This window comes from Artibeus jamaicensis, unplaced genomic scaffold (assembly GCF_021234435.1).
Source record: "Artibeus jamaicensis isolate MK-2021 breed Jamaican fruit bat unplaced genomic scaffold, CSHL_Jam_final contig_64, whole genome shotgun sequence".
NCBI classification, from domain to species: domain Eukaryota; kingdom Metazoa; phylum Chordata; class Mammalia; order Chiroptera; family Phyllostomidae; genus Artibeus; species Artibeus jamaicensis.
Genome location: NW_026521911.1, coordinates 4,584,333 through 4,608,482, shown reverse-complemented (window position 1 = coordinate 4,608,482; position 24,150 = coordinate 4,584,333). Strand labels below are relative to the sequence as shown.

The window sequence follows — 24,150 nt, the reverse complement described above, 5'->3', positions numbered from 1 at the left end:
CTGAAATCTGAGAGAGGGCAGAACAAAAGCCATTGCTCCCTCTCTGACCCGGCCCCCACATACAGTGTCACAACCCAGCAACTGGGTTGATCCGCCCTGGTGAACATGTAAGGATCTGCCCCTCATACATAACAGGTGCAAACAGACCAAAACATTACGGCTCAAGAAGAAGAACAGCTCAAAACCCCAGAGCCAATACTTCTAAGTGACCAAGAGATAGCCAACCTATGAGACGCACAGTTCAAAACACTGGTGACGGACTTCCACCAAGATGGAGGTGTAAGTGGAAGCACTGCACCTTCTCATACAACCAAGTTTAAAAACAACAAAGTTTTAGCAACAAAAAGATAACCAAACCACAGAAAATTGAACTACACGGAAGTCTGACAAAAATGAACCCTTCAGCCAAACCGGTAAGAGGGACAGAGCCAGCAACAGAGCGGGGTCGGGCAGGAAAGATCCACCGGACCAACCTGGGCGCGCAACCCAGGCACTCACCCAGGTATGCCAGCAGCCATGGGCGGATCCCAGGTATGGAGTAGCAGGCGGACCCACTGAGGGCGCAAGGCGGTGGACTCACTGAGGGCTGACCAAAGTCACAGTCGAGCGTAGATAAACCGGTGAAGGAGCGAAGCGGTGAGACAGACCGTGCAGGCCCCAATGGCAGAAAGTGGCAGAGGGAAAGTGGCAGAGGGGACTGCCATTGTCCCTCTCTGACCTGCCCCCACATATAGCGTCACAAACCAGCGACCTGGGTGGCCCCGCCCTGGTGAACACCTCCTTGTACATAACAGGCACGAACAGATCAAAACATGGCTCGAGAACAACTCAGAGCCCCAGAGCCGATAAATCTAAGCGATGAAGAAATGGCCAAACTTTCAGATGCACAGTTCAAAACACTGGTGATCAGGATGCTCACAGAACTGGTTAATTATAGTCACAAATTAGAAGAACATATGAAGGCTAAACTAATTGAAATGAATGGAAATGCACAGGAAACCAATAGCGATGAAAAGGAAACTGGGACTCAAATCAAAGGAGTGGACCAGAAAGAGGAAAACAATGACCAAACAGAAAAGGATGAAGAAACAAGAATTCAAAAAAAATGAGGAGAGGCTTAGGAACCTCCAGGACATCTTTAAATGCTCCAACATCCGAATTATAGGGGTACCAGAAGGGGAAGAGGAACACCCACAAGTGGAAAACTTATTTGAACAAATAATAAAGGAGAATTTCCCCAATCTGGCAAAGGAAATAGACTTCCAGGAAATCCAGGAAGCTCAGAGAGTACCAAAGAAGTTGGACCCAAGAAGAAACACACCAAGGCACATCGTCATTACATTAGCCAAGACTGAAATGAAGGAGAGAATCCTAGAAGCAGCAAGAGATAAGGGGACAGTCACCTACAAAGGAGTTCCCATCAGGCTGTCAGCTGATTTCTCAAAAGAGACCTTACAGGCAAGAAGGGGCTGGAAAGAAGTATTCCAGGTCATGAAATCCAAAGACCTACAACCAAGATTGCTCTATCCAGCAAAGCTTTCATTTAGAATGGAAGGACAGATAAAGTGCTTCTCAGATAAGATCAAATTCAAGGAGTTCATCATCACCAAGCCCTTATTATATGAAATGTTAAAGAGACTTACCTAAGAAAAAGAAGATAAAAAAGATGAACAGTGAAAGGACAGCAAACTCACAGTTACTAAGAACCACACCTAAAACGAAAACAAACTAAGAGGACAGCTAGATCAGGAGCAAAACCATAGAAATGAAGATCACATGGAGGGTTAGCAACAGGGGAGTACGAGAAGGGGAAGGGGGGAGAAGGTACAGAAAATAAGTAGAATAGACAGTAGATAGAAAATAGATAGGGGGGAGGGCAAGAATAGTATGGGAAATATAGAATCTAAAGAACTTGAGACATGTGGTCACAAACTACAGGGGGAGAATGGTGGGGGAGGGGTGTGCAGGGTGGAGGGGAATGAAGGGGAGAAATAGAACTATAATGCATAATCAATAAAATATATAAAAAAAACCACTGGTGGTCAGGATGCTCACAGAACTGGTTGATTTTAGTTGCAAATTAGATGAAAAAATGAAGGCTACACTAAGTGAAATGAAGGAAAATGCACAGGGAACCAATAGTGCTGGGAAGAAAACTGGGACTCAAATCAAGGGAGTGGACCAGAAGGAAGAAAGAAATGACCAAACAGAAAAGAATGAAGAAACAATTAAAAAAAAAATGTGGAGAGGCTTAGGTACCTCCAGGACATCTTTAAACGTTCCAACATCTGAATTATAGGGGTACCAGAAGGGGAAGAGGAACAGCAACAAGTGGAAAACTTATTTGAACAAACAATAAAAGAGAACTTCCCCAATTTGGCAAAGGAAATAGACTTCCAGGAAATCCAGGAAGCTCAGAGTCCCAAAGAATGTGGACCCAAGGAGGAACACACCAAGGCATATCATATGTACATTACCCAAGATTAAAATGAAAGAGAGAATTCTAGAAGCAGCAAGAGATAAGGGGAAAGTCACCTACAAAGGAGTTACAATCAGACTGTCAGCAGATTTCTCAAGAGAGACCTTACAGGCAAGAAGGGGCTGGAAAGAAGTATTCCAAGTCATGAAAGGCAAGGACCTACATCTAAGATGGCTCTATCCAACAAAGTTTTCATTTAGAATGGAAGGGCAGATAAAGAGCTTATTAGATAAGGTCAAGTTCAAGGGGTTCATCATCATGAAGCCCTTATTATATGAAATATGAAAGGGACTTATCTAAGAAGATAAAAAATATGAACAGTGGCCCTGGCTGGTGTAGCTCAGTGGAATGAGCGCAGGCCTGCAAACCACATCATCGAGGTTCGATTCCCAGTCATGGCACATGCCTGGGTTGCAGGCCAGTTCCCAGCGGGGTCTCACGAGAGGCAACCATCCATAAATTGATATTTCTCTCCTCTCTTCCCTTCCTCTCTAAAGATAAATAAATAAAATCTTAAAAAAACAAAAAAAAAAGAACAGTGAAAGGACAGCAAACTCACAGTTACTAACAACCACACCTAAAACAAAAGCCAACTAAAGCAGACAGATAGATCAGAAGTGAAACCATAGAAATGGAGATCACATGGAGGGTTAGCAACGGGGGAGTGGGAGGAGGAGAAGGGGAGAGAAGGTACAGAGAATAAGTAGCATCGATGGTAGGTAGAAAATAGGCAGGAGGAGGGCAAGAGTAGTGTGGGAAATGTAGAAGCTAAAGACCTTTAGACACATGGACATGCATTAAAGGGGGGGACATGGGGGGAGGGGTTGTACAGGGGGGAGGTGAATGAAGGGGGGAAATGAGACAACTGTAATGGCATAATCAATAAAGTATATTTAAAAAATAGCCCTGGCTGGTGTAGCTCAGTGGATTGAGTGCGGACTGTGAACCAAAGGGTCACAGTTTGATTCCCAGTGAGGGCATATGCCTGGGATGCAGGCCCGGTCCCCAGTGGGGGCCACGTGAGTGAGAGGCAACAACACATTGATGTTTCTCTCCCTCTCTTTCTCCTTCCCTTTCCCTCTCTCTAAAAAGAAAATATATATATATATAGATATATTTAACAAATAAATAAAAATGGTGATTAGGTTGAGACATCAAGGAGCAAACAAACCTACTGCCTTAATATCTCTGAATAATTTTAAATTTCATATGCTAACAAAAAAGTTAAAATTATGACTTCTAAGCATAATTAGGCAAATAACTTAATCTCTATGACTCAGTTGGCTTATCCAAAATAAAGGTATTATTAGCATATACCTTCTAGAGCTATTGTTCAGATTAAATAAATCAAATCTGTATAGTGCCTAGTACATACCAAAAATTCAATAAAGTATTATTATTGTCATAGAAATAAAGAAATCCTGATTATAATAAATCATAAACAGTGAAATTGTAGGGAAAAATTATTTCTAGCATTAATATCATATTAATGAATTTACAGTAATAGTACTTGAGTCACATAAGAAGTCCCCAAAGAAATAATCACAGACAGAAAAGTTTAAGAGAATCATAAGAGACTACTTTGCTCAGTCCAACAAATAAGGTAAAAATTCAGATGAAACATAATTTTCTGGAAAAATATTATTTATGAAAACTGACCTCAAAAAAAGAGATGTCTGAATAGATAAATCCCCTTAAAATAAATTTCCTTCCCCTTTACCAAAAAATAGCAGGCCCAGATATTTTCACAGAATAATTCTACAATACTTTAAAAAGAAGGTAATTATAATGTATTTAAAAACCTGTCCTCTTACTAGTGCTCATCACACACACAGAAAAATTTGTGTGTGACGATGGAAGTTAACTAATGTTAACTAAATCTGTATCAAATCATTATCTTGTACGCCTAAAACTAATACAAGGTTATAAGCCAATTATATCTCAATTAAAAGCAAATTTAAAAAAGCCATTCTAGAGATGAATTTCTAGCAAGGTAGCATAATGAAACTAGTAAAAGTGATAAAACTACCAATAAAAAGCTCTGGAAATGGTCCCAAAGACAACTGAAGAAACATATTCAAGAAAATGCAGAGAAATTCAGTAAGAAAGGCAAGATCCATGGTATTTAAATTAAGTTTTGTTCTTCCTGCCCCTGCTATGAGTGAGGCAGACTCCTCTCCAGACCACTGCAGTCAGGAAGACAGCGTTTCCTCTTCTTCCAGCTTCCATCTGGAAGGCTTTCTTTTGAGGAGCAACAGGACTTCAGCTTACTGCACCCTGCCCCCAGGCGCCTATTGCTACGACTAAACCCTGGCCAAGTGCAGTCAAGAGGTGGCTGCTCCCTTCTTCAGTCCATGAATCCATGGCTCTACCTTGGGCACCGTGCCACTGAGAATACTGGGGTCCTGATCACCACTGCCATGGCTTGTGAGGCGGTGGCTCCACTGCAAGAAGAAAGCTAAGAGGATCTCAGGCTGATACCCATCCTCTACCCCTGCCTTCACTGAGTGCTCAATTCCTAGGGCAGGAGTGTCATTCAGAGAAGCATGCCACTGACCCTACCCCCGGAGCTCCAGAGATGTCTGCAGATAGAAACAGGTCATAAAACATAGCTCTTAATCTCTTCCCAAAGGAACTGACATCATTTGTAACAGAGCATTGAGAAGAGAGGAGGATGTGATAAAAGGCAACTGCAAGGAGATTCATGGACTTAATAAAGACAAGTTCTAGAGACTACAGGCCAGACAGTTTGCAGGAAAAAACTGAGGAATACAGAAGCTAAGAGGAATCCTCTTGTGGTCAGAACAAATACCAAAAATAGACCTCTGAAACTATTCCTTCAAAGAAGCCACAATTTTCATTAGTTTGTGGAGAGCAACTTATGCTCCAGGGAATTGCTGAAATCAATAGAGCAATCAGTCAGTCCAGTCGAACAGCTGAGTGTGGTCACGGAAAGAAAGAGAACAACACTAGTGTCATCTCAGAAGAACTGGGCATACCCAAAGCTGCATCTCCCTGATGAACAATATCAGAAGTGTAACCTCACTAAAATAATTGATGTAGTCACTAAACAATGAACAACCAAGCAAATAAAAATAATACACCAGGGGAGGAGGGATAAGAGAAGAGTAGCACCCAGCTATATCTGTTATCTAAAATATCAGTATGAACATCAAAAATGTCTGGTTTCCAACAAAATTCATTAGGAGGCATGCAAAGTAACAGGAAAATATAACCCATACACTATTTTTTAAAAAGCAAGCAATAGAAACTGCTTATGAGAATGACCAGGTGTCAGATCCAACGACAAAATAAGAAATCAAAGTAGTCATCATAAATATGCTCACAAAACTGAAGAAAAGCATGACTTTGGAAGTAAAAGAGTATTGACAAAGTGGCATCAAATAGAGAATATTAGTAAAGTGATAGAAATTATAAAAACAAATGAAAAATCTGGAGCTGAAGAGTACAATAACTGAAGTAAAAAAATTCACTAGAGAGGCTCTCGATAGATTTGAACTGGCAGAAAAAATAATTAGCAAAATTAAAAATAGATCAGCAGATTGTGCAAGATGAAGAGGAAAAAATGGGAACTACTGTGCTCTTCAAATAGATCAGTTTTATAGTCCAAATGAAAATAAAATTTGACTCTCTTTAGTCTTCATTTTAAGTCAGAAGAGAAATAATGCCGTTGACAGGTCATTATTTAGCAATAATGACCAGTCATTACTCTTGTTGTTACCAAGAGTAAAGATTTGCTGGAATCTGCACTCGAGAGACCTCACCGTAGCTACCACTGCTGTCAGGTATACTCAGTTTAACTCTGTGTGCTATGCCAAGAATGGTCAGGTTATTGGCATCAGAGCAAGACAGTCATCTTCGATACACTCACATGCCTTGCAGAAAATAAGGCAAACTTTTGGTGGCTTAGACACCATCCATGAGTGCTCTTAATGAAGTTTAAAACCGTAGTGAGCAAAGAAGAAATTTCCAATGCCATTGATCAATATGTTACTGGAACCATCAGTGAAGATGAAGATTTAGTAAAGTGGAACACACTGTTTCAGGAAGTCCCTGAATTATTAACCAAGGATGAGAAGAAGGAATGTGGTTTGACAAACTTAGGGAAGTTTCCATCAGCTCTGATGCCTTCTTTCCTTTCATGGATAATGTAGACAAAGCTAAAAGAAATGGCATGGCATATACTACTGCTCTGTCCAGTTTTGCTGCTGCCAAAGTTATAACTGAGACCTGCGATGAACTGGGAATAATCCTCACTCATACGAGTTTTTGTTTCTTTCATCACTGATTTTACCACACATTACTTTAAGGTTTGCTTATACATAAGTGAAAAATCATGTGGAAAAATTATGAAAATACTTAAAAAATAAAACATTAAATCTGAATAAGAAAATGCGGTATACAGATACAATTCTTCCATTTACAACAACATGGATGGCATTATGCTAAGTGAAATAAGTCAGAGAAACATACTGTATGATCTCACTTATATGCAAAAACTAAAAAACATACAAAAATCCCACCAAAAAAAGCAGCTCTTAGATACAAGAGAACTAACAAGAGGTAAGAGACTGGCTGAATTGGGAAGGTGATCAAAAGGTACAAACTTCTACTTATAAGATAAGTAAGTCCTGAGGATATAATGTATACCATGGTGACTATGGCTAACAATACTGTATTGCATATTTGAAAGTTGCTAAGAGAGTAGATCTTCAAAGTTCTCATCACAAGGAGTTTGTAACTGTGTGATGATGGATGGTAGCTAAATTTATTAGTGTCATCACTGCAATATACAGAGGTGGGAAAATAGGTTTACAATTGTTGGTATGGAAAATAGTGCAAAAATAAATAATTCTGTTCCACATACAACTGTAAACCTACTTTCGCCTACCCCATATACATACATCAAGTCATTATGTTATACACCTAAAACTAATACATTACATTACAATATCTCAGAAAAATTACATGTTCCTATCAAAAAAACAAAACAAAACCAACTGAAAATGTTAGCATTTTCCAAATTCCTGTTCTACCACCAAATAAAGTACAGATTCACTGGAGAAAAACATCCATTTTCTTAAGAATATTTAAGTATGTTAAGAGGCTTTTTAATTTCCCTTTGACTCAGCCTCCATCTTATCTACCTTTCTATTCAATACTTTTATGATTTGATAACTTACAGTAAATGACTCCTACATCTGCGTTCCTACTGTACTGGAGATGCTTTCAATAAACTGCTAAATTATCATTCCACAAACCACCAACTTCCACATTGTACACAATGTCCTATAATCTTAGCACCTCTTCTGCTCATGACAATTTTACATCCTATTCGTATATCTGAACTGCCCTCTAACACAAGACTCCCAGACTAATTTTTCTACTGCCCACTTCCCATAACCCCAACGGGCTCCTGAGTATAATTCTGGGTTTATTTCCTCAGCTTTATCTCTCCTCAGAGTTCAATGAGAGAAAAGACAAACAAAAGACTCTTCCTGCAGTGCAACCTACTTGTTATTCCTTTTCTATTCCCAAGCTCCAATTTATTTATATATAGGTATTTCCAATTAGGAGGGTCTAAAAATACATTTTGGAACTTACAAATCTGGTGCTCGGGAAAACTGTATTTGGGAACAGATCCATACATTTTTGCAGAGACATAGTAACAGGAGGATTACCATATTGTGTAAGCATTTCCCAGTTACCTGACTCCTGTTTGATTTGAATCGTAGGCTTGATACCGGGTGGCAAAGGAGACTGCTGAGGCTGTTGCTGATGAGATACTGAAGACGACTGGGCCACCTGTTGCTGTGTCTGTTGCTGCACTTGATGTAACTGCTGCTTAGGAGACTGTTGTTGCTGTTTAGGAAACTGTGCAAGAATCTGAGTTGGGGCACCCACTAAGCTTTTGGGGGAAGGAAGTCTGGTTGATGCCATTTTGATTGCTGATGTAGATACACCTGTGGAAGAGTTGGGAAAAGAAAATTCAACAGTGAAGCATAATTAAAGTTACTTCTGATTATTGTAGTAGATAATACAGACTAAGTAAATCAATAGAAGAAGTAATTTATTAAGCACCTAGTGTCAGATATAATGTGTGGTATTTTACACATTTGATATCTAATCATCAAACTCTGCAAGAGAGGCATCATTGCTCTCACATTAAAAAAAAAACTGATTTTCCTTTGGTGAAGAGTTAACACAAAAGAAACAAAGTATCATGCAGGATATTCTCACAGATGTCTCAATAAATTTCCTGTTAGAAAATACAGATTTCTCAATATAATATAAGAACAAAGTAAGCTAAGTTTTGAATCTTATTTTTAATATATATTTTTAGAAATTACTCTTCAGGTTCTAGTGAACCAATTTAAACATGGCATGAATAAAATAATTCACAATGAAACATTTATCTTTTGAACTATTTAGCATGGTTAAATAGATTTTCTATATTTCATTTCCAATAATCTATAAATTAAGTCATTTCTTAAGAACTCTAACTGGGTCCCAGCTGGTGTAGTTTACTTGATGAGGCATTGCCCAGTGAACCAAAAGGTTCTATTCCCAGTGGGCACATGCCTAGACTGCAGGTACCATTCCCTGGGGCGTGTGCGGAAGGCAACCAATTGATGTTTTCCTCTCACATTGAAGTTTCTTGTCTTCTCTTTCTCCCTCCCTTCCCATCTCCCTAAAATAAAAAATAAAATAATTTAAAAACCCCTCTAACTGGGTCATTACATAATCATATGAAAAGTTACAAGTAGGCATACTTGATATGTCCACAGCAAAAAAAGATTGTAAGACATTTCTTTTCAGTGCAAAGCTAATATTACAATGCATGAACTATTAAAGAGTACCAGTAACTTCCACTAAAATCTGACTCTGAAGTTCTTCCCTCTCCCAGATATTTCATCAATAATCTTATAATTCAAGAAGACAACCAACCCAATTAAAAAATGGGCAAAGGACTTGAACAGACACTTCTCCAAGGAGGACATACAGAACATTCAGAGACACATGAAGAGATGCTCAATATCGTTAGCTATCAGAGAGATGCAAATTAAAACCACAATGAGATACCACTTTACACCATTCAGAATGGCTATCATAAACAAAGCAACCAACAACAAATGTTGGAGAGGTTGTGGGGAAAAGAGGACCTTAGTTCACTGTTGGTGGGACAGCAGACTGGTACAACCATTATGGAAAACAGTATGGAACTTTCTCAGAAAAATAAAAATCAACCTGCCTTTTGACCCAGCAATTCCACTGCTAGGATTATATCCTAAGAATCCTAAAACATCAATTTCAAAGAACCTATGCACCACAATGTTCATAGCAGCACAATTTGCAACAGCCAAGAGTTGGAAGCAACCTAGGTGCCCGTCAGTAAATGAATGGATCAAAAAATTGTGGTACATATACACAATGGAATTCTATGCAGCAGAGAGAAAGAAGGAGCTACTATCCTTTGCAACAACATGGATGGAACTGGAAAGCATTATGCTGAGTGAAATAGGCCAGGGGTTGAAAGACAAATACCATATGATCTCACCTTTAACAGGAAGCTAAACAACGAAACAAACAAGCAAGCAAAAAAAAACCACAAAGACACTGAAATAGAGAAAAAGAGGACAGTGACCAGAGGGGAGAGGGAAGGGAATTTAAGGGGAAAAAAGGGGAGGGATTTGGAGGAACAAATAGGAAGGACACAGGGACGAGAACTAAGGGGGGTGGAAATGGGAGGGAGGTAGGGAGCACGGGGCGGGGGAGGCTGAGATGGGAGAAATAGACAAAAAACTGTACTTGAAAAATAACTAAATAAATTTTTTAAAAAATCTTATAATTCATCAACAACACAGTAAGACTACTGTTTGTAAATAAATTAATATTCTTAACAAAAAGAACCTAGAATATAACTCACCATACTCAACTTGCCGAACAATGCTAAAACAATGAAAAGAAACTGATAAATTAACAGCCTAATTATCAAGTACTTAGGGTCACTCTGACTCTCTGGGCCTCAGCTTCCCCATTTGTTGAATTTTCCTTGCACCACGTGTCCAGCAGTTGCTCTGTGAGTCACGTAAAATCACAGAATGAGAAATACTTGAAAGCAGACAAAAGGTGTAGTCATATTTTTGTCTACAAAATGGGGGGCTTGATTACACAGGATCCCACCTTGCCCACTTCCAACTCCCACTGAACACTAGTTTGAGTGACATGTATGTTATACTGCTTAGGTAGGCTAAACTGGGCTATGTCTTGAGCCCCTTTAGGCACCAACATTTTGTGATTATGTAAGTACCATATTTTTAAGACTATAAGATGCATTGGACCATAAGATGCATCTAGGTTTTAGAAGAGGAAAACAGAAAAAAATTTTTGAAGCAAAAAATGTGGTACAATATTTAATAATCTGGGACCCCACTCTACCGCCACCTTACCCCTCAGCAAGCCAGGTAAGCTACAATCAGACTACAAGACGCACCGCCCTTTTCTTCCCAAATTCAGGGGGTGCACCTTATAGTCTGAAAAATACAGTATAACATGTTATACAAGTGAAAGTTATTTTTAAACTATATAAAAGCCTTAATGTTTATATTGCATTCCTAATGAACTCTCATATTAAGGTAAATTGTACATGAGTAACTCCCTACCTGAACTATGTTCTCCATATACTTCTGTACACAAAAAGTGGCTGATGTAAAAGTAAGGGACTTCTGGTCAAGATAGAGGTATAGGTAAACACACCTCACCTTCTCACACAACTACTGCAAAAATTACAACTGGACTACAAAACAAGTATCTAGAATCATCAGAAAATTGAGTTGTATAGAAGTCCAACACCCCAAAAAGTAAAGAAGCTACATTCATCCAGACACGCAGGAGGGGCAGAGACGCAGACACACAAGGAGGGGCGCTAAAGGTGGAGAGGTCAAAGACGTGGAGATGCACTATGGGCGGTGCCACATCTGCATGTGGTAAATAAAAATTGGGAGGGATACACCAGGAGTAAGAGATCCCAGCCCCAGACCAGACCATCAAGCCCAGGGTTTCCTGTGCCAGGAAGGTAAGTCCCCATAACTTCTGGTGGTAAAAGCCAGTGGGGATTGGGGCTGCAGAAGAAACTGCAGGATTATCAGGAGTCCCCTCTTAAAGGGCCTGCAATAGATTTAGGACTTACACAGACTCCCTCCCTCTGGGATTCAGCACCAGGGCAACTGCTGGAAGGGCACAAGTGGCATACAGAGAGTAACTGAAACGACTGGCATCAGGGCGAGTGCCAGGAGATACCTTCCTCCTGGGCAAAACTCCAGAGACCAGGCAGCAGCCTCGTCCCCTCTCCGAGCCCTCCCACACACAGAGCCACAAAGCGGGGACACAGGTTGCCCTGCCCTGGCAATTACATAAGGCTCTACCCCATATAACTTAGAGGTGTGCTTTCTTATACTAGGCCACGCTACTACTACAAGGAGTCAAAGCAGCTCTACCTAATACACAGAAATAAACACAGGGAAGCTGCTAAAATGAGGAGACAAAGAAATATGGCCCAGATGAAAGAACAGAACAAAACCCCAGTAAAAGAACTGAACAAAATCTAGATAAGCAATCCATCACATGCAGAGTTCAAAACACTGGTTATCAGGATGCTCCAAGAACATATTGGGTACCTCAACATCATAAAAAAGATCCAGGCAGAAACAAAGGTTACATTAAGTCAGATAAAGAAAAATCTACAGGGGCTCAGTGGATTAAGTGCCATCCTGCAGACCAAAGGGTCACCAGTTCTATTCCCAGTCAGGGTACATGCCAGCGTTGGGGGCCAGGCCCCCCCAGTGGGAGTGCATGAGGCAACCATACATTGATGTTTCTCTCCCTCTCTAGAAAATAAAACAATAAAAATCTTAAAAAAAAATCTACAGGAAACCAACAGGAGATAAAGCCAAGAATCGAATCAATGATTTGGAACATAAGAAAAAAACATTCAATTATAAGAGCAAGAAAAAAAAGGAATTTAAAAAGACAAGGGCAGTATAAGGAGCCTCTGGGACATCTTCAAACATACCAACATCCGAAGCATAGGGATGCCAGAAGGAAAAGAGGAAGAACAAGAAATTGAACACTTCTTTGAAAAAATACTAAAACAAAACTTCCCTAATTTGGTTAAGGAAACAGACATGCAAGCCTAGGAAGCACAGAGTCCCAAGCAAGTTGGACCCACTGGACCCAAAGAGGTCCACACCAAGACACATCATAATTAAAATGCCAAAGGTTAAAGGTAAAGAGAGAATCTGAAAAGCAGCAAGAGAAAAGCAGAGAGTTACCTACAAAGGTATCCCCGTAAGACTCTCAGCTGATTTCTCTAAAAAAACTTTGCAGGCTAGAAGGAACTGGCAAGAAGTATTCAAGGTAATGAAAAGCAAGGACCTACAACTTATATTACTCTATCAGCAAAGCTATCATTTAGAATCAAAGGGCAGTAAAATGCTTCCCAGACAAGAAAAAAACTAAAGGAATTCATCATCACTAAGCCATTATTATACAAAATGTTAAAGGGAATTATATAAGAAAGATTAAAACTATGAACATTAAAATGACAATAAATTTACAACTATCTACAACTGAATCTAAAAACCTAACTAAGCAAACAAGTGAAACTCAAACAGAATCACAGACATGAAGATCACTTGGAGGGTTATCAGTTGGGAGGGGAAAAGGGAGAATACGGAAAAAGGCACTGGGATTAACAAGTACAAACTGGTAGGTACAAAACAGGGGGATGTTAAAAACAGTATAGGTAATGGAGTAGCAAATTTGGTAGCAAATACCAAAAGAACTTATACGCATGATCCACTGACAGGAACTAACAGGAGGACTGCCTGAGAGAATGGGGGTACTGGCTGGAGAGGGGCAAAAGGGGAAAAATTGGTATAACTGTAATAGCGTAATCAATAAAATATATATATAAATAAAAAATAAATAAAAGCAGTCAGGATGACTTCAGAATTAGAGAACAGTATTCAAATCATGCCTTCAACACATGAACACATACTATCTGTGTGATCTGCAGGCCCCAAAGGTCATATGCTACAGTTAATACCTCTGAGGCAAACATTATAGTCCATATTTGGAGGAATTACATACAATTCAGGCTACGTTTTAATTCTAAATATAAAATACTTAGACTTTTAATAGCTCTAAAGAAATATGCCCAGAACACATCAAAAAACAAAGTCATGTAAATAAAGGGGTAAGAATACACGACTCTAAGGATATTAACTATGTTTTGTCTTATACCCATAGAGTTTAAAGAAAAAAATCAGATATTAAACTGATTGGTTAAATAGCATGCCATGCATTTTTAAAAATCCTTATTATATTCCTCCCTTTTTTGGCAAACAGGAAGAGCAAGGACTTTATAGTGGAACACATACTAGTGAAATGTTCCAAGATGATACACTTGGAGTTAAAATATGTCATTTAGCAAAAACTCTACTAAAAATTTCCAACCTTTTAACATGGCAATCCTGCTCTTAAAAACTGGGTCTAAGAAAAAAAAAGGCTCAATTAAATTCACAGAGATGTTCACTAGAGTTAAATCTATAATACCAAAACCTATAAATAGTCTAAATTTTTACTGTTCTCTCTCATATTTATTATATATGTTTGGCATTTTCCATAATAAATCTTTAACATTATCCTTTCTTCTAGATGACTAACTCAGAATAACCATTCTAATCAGAATTTTAAGAATTCCCACATTCCAAATACTGAGGAGTTCCTTTCCCTTCTCGTGGCATGAGCTGACCATATACAATCCCCCTGCTCCCTATGTTTGGAACCATCTCTACATTTATAAACAAGGAATCACTCAACTAAGTTACTGCTACTAAGACTCTTCTCCCCCTACCACCAGCTGCCCCTATAAGAATAACCAGGGATGGAGACATCGCTCTCAAACAGCTGGTCTTTAATCTCCAACAAAAGCAGACACTGAATGTACTTGCTCCCCAGGTACCCACACAGGAGCTGCTGCTACAGAAGCCCTATAGTCAGAATCACGACTACAATCTGCATATTACCACTTCCACTAAACTTTAACTTTTTTAAAAAAAGGTGCCTTAGGACTATACTTTCAGGGATCATTTCTATAGTTCATTAAAAAGAAGCTGCCTTAAGTTTTTAGCACTAATAATTTCTAAAGTAAACATCTCAAACAGAAACTCAAAAGAGTTATACAGTTTCCATGAGCACCTACATTCAGATACTTTTACATCTCTCATGCTCTACTGAATTCCACTGAATTTATGAAAAATCTCTGAGGCATCTTATCCAGCTCCCCTAAGAAATACAGGATGACAGAAGCAAAGAAGAAAACAGGGAAGTCCTAAGTTCCCAAGAGTTTCAGAGGGTACCTGGAAAAAACTAAAAATCAAAAACAGAAGCATGGAATAGTCATTTTGTCTAAAGATATTTCATTAGTAACTAAAAGAAATACCCCTTTTATCTCATATAATAACTTGTAAGAACGGTAACCTTTCTAATATAGTAAAACTTTAGTGAACTGTTTAGTCAGGACTAGAAGGGAAAAACAACTGTCAACAGGTGACAGTTCTGATAAGCATCAGCAAGGTGGGGAGACAGGTGGCCTTTCCTTCTTACACTTTCAAATTTTGAAATGATGAATTTAGATCATCTTTGCAACCAGCATCTTAAACAAACTTTCTGTAGAGAAATTATTTATATTTTTAATAATAGTATATTATAGTTTAGTGCTGCACAAATAGAAGTTAGAATTTTTTTTTTTAATTAGTTAAGGTAACAAATAAAAGAAAATTTCAAGCCTGCTATTTCTTCCTTTTATTGAGTGAGACACTAAATGGGTATTAGAGTCCGAAAATAATGACAGCTGCTTTCACACTCCACTAGGGCTCTAGAAAAGGAATACTGACCACATCTATGTAACCTCTTTCTTACTAACACAGTGATACAGAACCCAGTGAGCATGACTAAAGCAATTACAAAAGACACTATTCCCCTATTCGAATGCTTGCATTTGCTACTAGTTCATAAACTAGGATATTTCCAAGTCTCAGTCTATTTTGGGCTATATGTTGTTCAAATAAAATTCAATGAAAACTAATACTAAGTACTCTTCTATATTGCTTCTATGCTCCCTTTGGTATGAATTCTGCATAATAAAGATTCCCATGGGTATGAATTCTATATAATAAATGTTTCTCTTTGATCCCCATCTTAAGACTTACCAACACTATAAGAAGAAAATTTTAACAGTTTGCTACTTGCCTTTCATCAAAAGTACAGAAGAGGCCTAAACTGATAGCTAAGAGAAAACAGGTTTCCACATATCCTTTCTTCTACCATAAAGAAGCACTCATCCTTCATTTCAGCCTCAGTGCTTCTCAATACCTCCCACGACCCACCCATACAGAAAAATTTAGGAAACTGAAAAAAGGCAAATGACAGGTCCTTGAAATCATTCTCTTCCCCCTACGTATCACTGGCTGACTTAGTCTGAAGAGGTTATATACTTAATATCTGTTCTAAAGAACCTATAGTAAAATAATAAGTTTCTTGTTTTAAAATCCTACATTAAAGATGTTTGGATATATCATTGAAATGTGTTGTGACAAGTTTTAACCTACATTTCGAGAGTATTAATAGCCTATGTGAGTAGATACTATGCATGTGAACAAAAATTTTGGAGTAAGCATATTAATATTAAAAACCCGAGTAACCCACTATCTTGACATTCTCAAACTGGGAGAGGGAGAGTGGTAATCTGCGATGAAACAGGAGGGCCCTTCAGACCCAAAGAAGAAAAATAAACCCATTGAGTTTTCTTCAAAATTCTTTTACACCACAAATACAGAATTACAGGTTGAATCACCACTCACCTTGTGCTACTGTTGACATGACCACAGAGGGTGTGGAAGATACCACAGCTGTTACTGCAACTGTATTAGGAATAGGTGATGGGGTAGAACTGCTGCTGCCACTGCTGCTACTACTGACCAGAGAGGACTGTGAAGCACTTATAACCACCGGTGGCTTCTGGGTTGTGGAAGCAATTACTGATGTTGGTACAAGCTTAGTGACTGCTGCATAGTTATGGGATTTGGAGAGAATGTTGGGTACGAAGGTTGAACTTGGTGATGTGGTCACTATAATAACCTAAGAAAGGAAAAAGAAGTTATCTTCATATACCTACTAGACTAGAATACTATTGTATCTAGACTCACAGTTAGTTTATATAGAATTCAAAAATAGCTTACAAAACATGAAACATGAAGAAACGATTCAACAACTATACAACTAAAAATATTTAAATAAAAAATTTTTATCAACCAAATATTTTAAAAGACAACACTCAATGATGTTCAAGACATAGACCTTTAATATACTGCTAAGGAAATATATGTTGGCACAATCTTTCTGGAAAATAATTTAAATAGTCATTCATTTACAAATATTTGTTGAGCATCTACTATGTGCCAGGCATGATTCTAGATGCTGGGGATAGTGGGATGAACAAAACAAAGTGTGTACTTTCATGGAACTACATTCTATCAAGGGGAGAGTAACAATAAACAAATAAAAAAGTAAATATATGTCATGTGGAAAAGAAAACAAAGCAGGGTATGACACAAAAAAATAATGAGAGTGCTTTATGACTTTTTATAAAGCATTTAAAGATCTCTCTGATAAAGTGACAATTGAGCAGAAACTAGAAGTAAATAACCAAAGGGTGTGAACCACGTGGCCACCTAGAGGAAGAGCATCCAATGGCACAGGGAGCAGTTAAACCCAAGGGCCCTGAGGCGGAAGCAAGGTTTGTATGTTCAAGAAACTTCAAGGACTAATAAATGGGACTGGAATTTATTAAGCAGAGAGATACAGAAGACAGACTCAGAGCAGCAATGGAGGACTAGATGGTAGAAGACCATGCTGACAGTACATTCCCTTAATCCGATATGATGAAAACAGCACTTTATATCTGTGGTCTCCTTTTAAAAATCCATAACCCTTGTCTAATCATGAGAAAAACGTTAGACAAATTCCAACAGTGGAACAACCTACAAAATACTGAATAGTAATCCTCAAAACTGTCAAGGTCATCAAACATTAAGGAAAGTGTGAGAAATTTTCACAGCCAAGAGGAGCCTAAGAAGACATGGTAAATAAATATAATATGGTATCCCAGAACAAAAAATGATAATAGGTTAAATAAAATCTAAATAAACCATGGACTTTAGTTAATATCAATACATCAATTTGGTTCATTAATTGTAACAAGTGTACCATACTAATATAAAATGTTAAATAGAAACAGTACAAGGTATATGAGAGCTTTCTGTACTATTCTCAAGTTTTCTGTAAGTCTAAAACTGTTCAAAAACCAAACTATTTTTTAAAAGAAAATATTACTCTAGCCCTGACTGATGTGACTCAGTTGGTTAGGCATCATCCTACAAAGCAAAAGGTCGCGGGTTCAATTTCTCAGTCAGGGCACATGCCTGGACTCTGGGCCCCAAGGGGAGGGGGTGGGGGGTAGGGTTTGGGCATGCAAGAGGCAACGGATGGATGATTCTCTCACACACTGATGTTTCTCGCCCCCTCTTTCTCCCTCCCTTCCCCTCTATAAATAAATAAATTGTCAGTATAGTACAGCAGAGAAAGCAGAAACGGAAACAGGGAGACAAATCGGGAGGCTCCTGCAATAAACAAAGCAGAGATGATGGTGACCAAAGTCTCTGTGGTAGAAGTAGTGAAAAGTTAACAGATTCTGAATATATTTAAAGATAAAACCAACAGGATCTGCTCATAGGGTGATATAGAGAACAGAGGAAAAATATAGGGCAGGAAAACAACTTCAAGTTTAGCCAGTGTGGCTAAAATATTGTGACATAGGCATAAAGCATTTCAAAGAGTAGAGGACAGAGCTAAAGTCCTAAGGTGGGAATTAGCTCAATGTACTTAAAAACAGAAAGCAAGTTAGCATAGCAAAACCATCATGTAGGGCAAGGAGTGGAAAAGCAAGCAGAGGCCGTATCAAATTTGTAAGCCAGAGTAAAAAATTTAAATTTTATACTAAGTATAATGGGAATCATGGGATGCTTTTAAGTAGGGAAACAAAAATATCTGATTTATATTACAAAAGATCACTCTAGCTGCTATGCGATAAGAGGCAAGAGTGGAGGCTGTGAAATTAGCAAAGAATATATTGCAGTAGATTTGGCAATGACAGAGGCTGCTTGCACGGTGGTGTTAGTGGAAATAAAGAAAAGTGAGCATGTTAGATTATTTTGAGAGGTAGAGTTGATAAGACCTGATGTTTGGAAATGGCAGCGTTAAGGAAAAGAATCAAGATTAGCTCCTAGGGCTAATACACATTCACTCATTTAAATCTTCCAATAATCCTATGACACAGATACTATTATTATCCCTTACAGTTAAGAACACAAAAATCATTTACAAATGTGTAATATCACAATTTTTTTCTGGGTGAGTATAATGGTGGTGTAGTGATACCCAAATCAGAATAGAACGTCTTTTTCCTCTTTCACCAAAATTTCTTTTTGTTTTCAAGAGCTTATTTATTTCGTTTTAGAGAGAGGGAAATGGAAGAAGAGAGGGAGAGAAACATCAATGTGTGGTTGCCTCTCACGTGCCCCCTGCTGGGGACCTGGCCTGCAACTCAGACATGTGCCCTGACTGGGAATTGAATCTTGACCCTTTGGTTCGCAGGCCCACGCTCCATCCACTGAGCTACACCAGCCAGGGCACCAAAACTTCTTATATAAGGGCAGAAATTTGTTTTGAAAACTCAAAAAAAATTTAAGGGAGAAATTCTTTTTAATTTTTATTAGTCCTAAAGAGGGCCTGTAGTTAAATCAAATTACTATGCCTTTACTCAGTACTTATTACATATCTAAGAAGCTTTCACTATATTATTATATATATATTTCAAGTGTTACAAAAAATTAGTGCATGTCCATAACTTTAAGGAGTTTGTTAATTATTTGAGCAGTTGAGAGAAGTCTTGACCAGCACACACCTATAAAGAGTTGACCAGCATACTTCTGTCAAAAAATACCTACATAGTATTACTATAAAACAACCATCAGCCATCATATAAATGGAGAAGTAGACAAATATGGTAAAAAGATCAGAAACTTAAGAGTCAAAGGAATCTGAGCTTATCATGCCTCTGCCACTGACAATTGACAGACCTCTGGATACGTTTCAAATCTCTGGGCTCCAACTTTCATCTGTAAAATAGGGATGATAATACCTACCTTGCAAATCATTACAAGGATTCAAGGAGGTAATGATGTGAAGCATCTAACACAGTGCTAGGCACATAGCAGGTGATCAATATTTGACAGTCAACAAATGGTATTTATTAGTAGCTTATTATTACTACTTAATAAATGTTCAAAGAATATAGTAAAGACATTATGTATCAAATCAATCGGAAATATATTTTAGTGTGCTCTATTTTGTTTCATTAAAAATTTTTAGACACCTTTTTCCAAAATTCTGACATCCCTGAGAATTAAAAAACCTCAGAGCTACTATCATAGCCAAACCAATTAGAGTAGTAATAACAATTAGGTTTCACATTTGCTGATTTTGAACTATGGTAATAGTGGCAGCTTTCTGGACTATAGTGTTTATAAGGACTTTGCAGTACAAATGAGGATTCACCAAGACTTGGCAAAAAAGCATGACACGATTAATTAGCAATGTCTGTCATAGGCAGGAGAAGGGAAAGCATTGATATTTGTGTCAAATATTTGCAATTTCAGAACTGGAGTATGCTTAGAGGCTTCTGACATTAAGATAATGAAACTTTAGAAATAAATCTCGAGTCTTTCAGAGCATATTTTAGGTTATAGATACAAAGACAAAACATATTTTGGGATTTCAGTCTGCAAACTGATTTTTGATCTGAAAAGGGATTATCCAAAATTAGAGATCTACCTTGAAGAAAATTTACTTGCACTTTAAAGTTACTATATTACAACAGGAAAAAAAAAAGGGGGTGTTGAAACCAAGTACCAAACAGTGTTTATTCAGGCCATAATTCAAATTACTGACCTTCTAGCACTCACAAAAACTCCTTAAGAGTGCTGGGACTTGCACCCTAAGGATAAAATGAAAAATATCAATCAAGCACATGAAAGCACAAAGCTATATTCCGTTGCTTTGTTTATATAAGTGATATACCAACGTTATACTTAAAATGATGGCACCACATTGACATAGGTGGAAATTTGTCTGTCCTGAAAATATATGACCTATTTGAATTAAGTCCACAAAACCATAAATAATTATATTAAATGTAAAAGTCACTTTACCTAAAATAATTCCTAAGTTAAGTTATACAGGATTAGTGGGAAATTCAAGGTGAACGCAATAATATCAACAGCCTTACAAAGATTTCAAAAAATCCAACTACTCAGCAAAAGGAAAACTCCAGAAACAAACAAAAATCCCAAAGATTATCTGTTAGTCCTACTGATACTCAGTTTGTCCAAAAAATAATAAAACTAATGGCACTGAGTATAAATAAAGAGTAGCTTTGCATCTGGAACACAGTAAATAATAAATATTTGTGGAATGAATAAGTCTTGCTTTTAACATAGTTTGTTTTAAATGTTCATTTTTTAAACACGGTAGAACAAATCTAAGATTCTGAGCCTCAAATCTCATAGTATGGCTCATATATGACTTTAGAGATAAATATGCCAACTTATAAACATTGTATGAGTGACAATCTCTATTATCCATTCTCATTTGACCAGTCAGAAGAAAGAAACAAAAATAAAGATATGGTAAAGTCACTGAATTAAAAAAAAAAAATCACCAACTTCACTTATACATGAATCCCCATCTATACTAAGTATCTTTATATAGGTCTACCAAAGAAAATTCAGAAGTTAATAATGTTAGGTGACATTTACTGAGAACTTGGCATATGCACTATGTAAAGCACTTTCTATGAATCAACTCATTTAACTATCCTGATAACCCTAGGAAGTAAGTACTGTCACTAACTTTGTTTTATAAGCAAACTAAGGCTCAAAAAAGGTAGTAGAGCCAGTAGTGGAACCAAACTTACTCATTTATTCATTCATTCATTCCAACAAATATTAATTAATACCTACTACATGCCAGACACTATTCTAACCACTAAGGAATAATAAGACAAAGTCCCTACCTTTGGCAACTTATATACTCTGATAGGAAATAAACAAATATGTAATATAATGTCAACTAGTTATAAGCATAACAAAAATAAAACAGTAAGAGAATAGAAGGACATGGATGGGAAGTAAGTGCTCTTTTAGCTATAACTTTGCTACACTATTTCTCAAATACTAAATTTTAAAAAGTAGATATGGAGGAGAAAATTACTGATAAAGTAAGATCCAGCAAAGAAGGAACAGTAAAAAAAATTACAATCTGTAGACTTAAAAACTCAGTATAGCTGAGTATAGCATGGATGCCACCTAATATAGGGCTAGCCCAGAAAGTAATAACTGTATTATAATAATATATAAAAAGTGATATTCAGAAAGATTACTTTGGAGTCATCAAATACAAAAATTATGTTCAGTGTAACATTTAAGAAGTCATTTAAAATAGTCAATTTCTATATACTAAGAGGCAAGCTTAAGTGATGAATTCAGTTATTTGGAACAGCTCACTGATAAAGGTGCAAATAAAAAAAGCACTGCATCCCATAAAATAAGTGCAAGGGAAAGAGCTAACATTTTTTGAGTACATATGTTATACTGCAATTTAAAATATCCAATCTCATTTAATCCTCACAATAATCTTTAAAGATCGGCATTATTCTCAACTCACAGATGAATAAACAAATTTAGAAAGACCAATTTATCTTAGGTCAGACCGGAAGACCTGGGGTCCAACCCTGGCCACTTCAATTACAAAAATTCTTGTTTGATTTTAATACTATACCATAATGCCTCATTCTAAGACTGAAAATAGAATCATATTCCACAGATCAACTCATTATCACTTATAGTTCATTAAGAAAATGATCTTTTTTATATATTATCTAATGACATCTTTCTAAGAAAGTCAAGAAGATTTTTTAAATGAAAGTTATCATGGATATGAAGATTCAAAGATGGGGAAGACCACACACTGAACACAAAAATTTACCTCCACTCTTCCCCCCAAATCCCTCTGAAAATATGAAGGGATTTTTTTTAAAGGGAAGAGGCATAAACCTATAAGGTCAAAATGGAAAGGAGACAACAGCGATAAAGGTTTTAGAAACTGGAAAACAGACAGACAAGCAGTAAGCAAGCAAGCATTCCCAAGAAAGTAAAAACCTAAAACAGCAAAGAGAAGAACAACAAACAAGGCAACTTGCATCAGAGAACTCCAGAAGGACATGGGAGCTGAAAGCACCAAATACTTCTGAAGTGGGAATAAAAGTGGAACTAGAGAGAAAAAAATTAGTTGAAAGTCCATTTAAATAGCATTTAAATCATACTTATCCTCCCTCATTTTAAGGAAAGACTAAATCCAAGGGAATATGATGACACCAGACTGGATGGAGAGGGTGCTATTCTGAAAACAGAGGTAAAGTCTATATACTGAATGGTGGGATTATCCAGCCCTCTCTCTCCATTTACTACTCTCAAAATAAGGGCAGAAAGACTTGCTCAAGGTAGGAGATTCTCTAAGGAAAGTGACCAGTCCATGAAAAGCCTTCACGAGAGACAGCTTGGTGGACGTATAGGGATAGTGGGTGTTTCTCAACAAAGTATCCCATCTAGGTCAACTTATAATGAAAGTCACCAGCCTACCTCTCCCATCCTATATACAGAGACTTCTGTCAGGTTAATGCTCACTTTCATTATAAACAGACAGCCAGCATTTAAGGAAACTCTGACATGAGAGAGATCAAAACAAATAGATAAAAGAAACTTAGAAGTTAAAAAACATGAAAGAAGAAAACATCAAGAAAATTACCCTGAATTATCATCATATAAGAGAATATAGTGATTATATGAAAGAGCAGGACATAGATGCTACTTTTTTTAAAAAAGGAAATTTCAGAGAACATAAAAGAGTGACAAGAAATTTAAAGTATGACAGCAAACTTTTAAAAATTCCATAAAGTAGTAATGGATAACGAAAAATAATACTTATAAAACACTAATTATGTATTAGGCTCTTTTCTAACAGTTTTATACTTCTTATCTCATTTATTTATACCACCAAACTCTAAAAATAGATATATTGTTTTTCCTATTTTACAAATGAGAAAACTTAGGACTAGAATTTAGTTTTCCCATAACCATATAAATAGTGAGTGGCAAATACTGGAATTTGAATTCAGGGAGTCTAATTCCAAAATCCAGACTTTTAACCATTACACTATAGGAGAGAGAAAATGCAAACAAATGGAAAACGTACATGAGAAAGGATAAGAAAAATTAAAGGATCAATCCAGGCAGTTCAACATCCTGAATAATAGGTGATTTAAAAAGAGAGAACAGAGAAAAAGCGAAGAAATAAGTGAAAGATACTACTGAGTACTTAACCCAGTGGGTAAAATAAGAACTCACACTAAG

The 24,150-nt window shown here is 37.3% G+C and overlaps 1 protein-coding gene across 10 annotated transcripts in view; it reads right to left on the bottom strand.

Annotated features, from left to right (window-relative positions):
• The window catches only part of EMSY (EMSY transcriptional repressor, BRCA2 interacting), an 82,939-nt gene that overhangs the window by 39,385 nt on the left and 19,404 nt on the right, over positions 1–24,150 (bottom strand). For all 10 annotated transcript variants that reach the window (XM_037131539.2, XM_037131538.2, XM_037131548.2 and 7 more), the window contains 2 exons: positions 16,426–16,702; positions 8,209–8,463 (listed from right to left, as the gene is read on the bottom strand). In XM_037131539.2, coding sequence (XP_036987434.1) covers positions 8,209–8,463; positions 16,426–16,702 — 532 coding nt within the window. The remainder of the gene's footprint in view (positions 1–8,208; positions 8,464–16,425; positions 16,703–24,150) is intronic.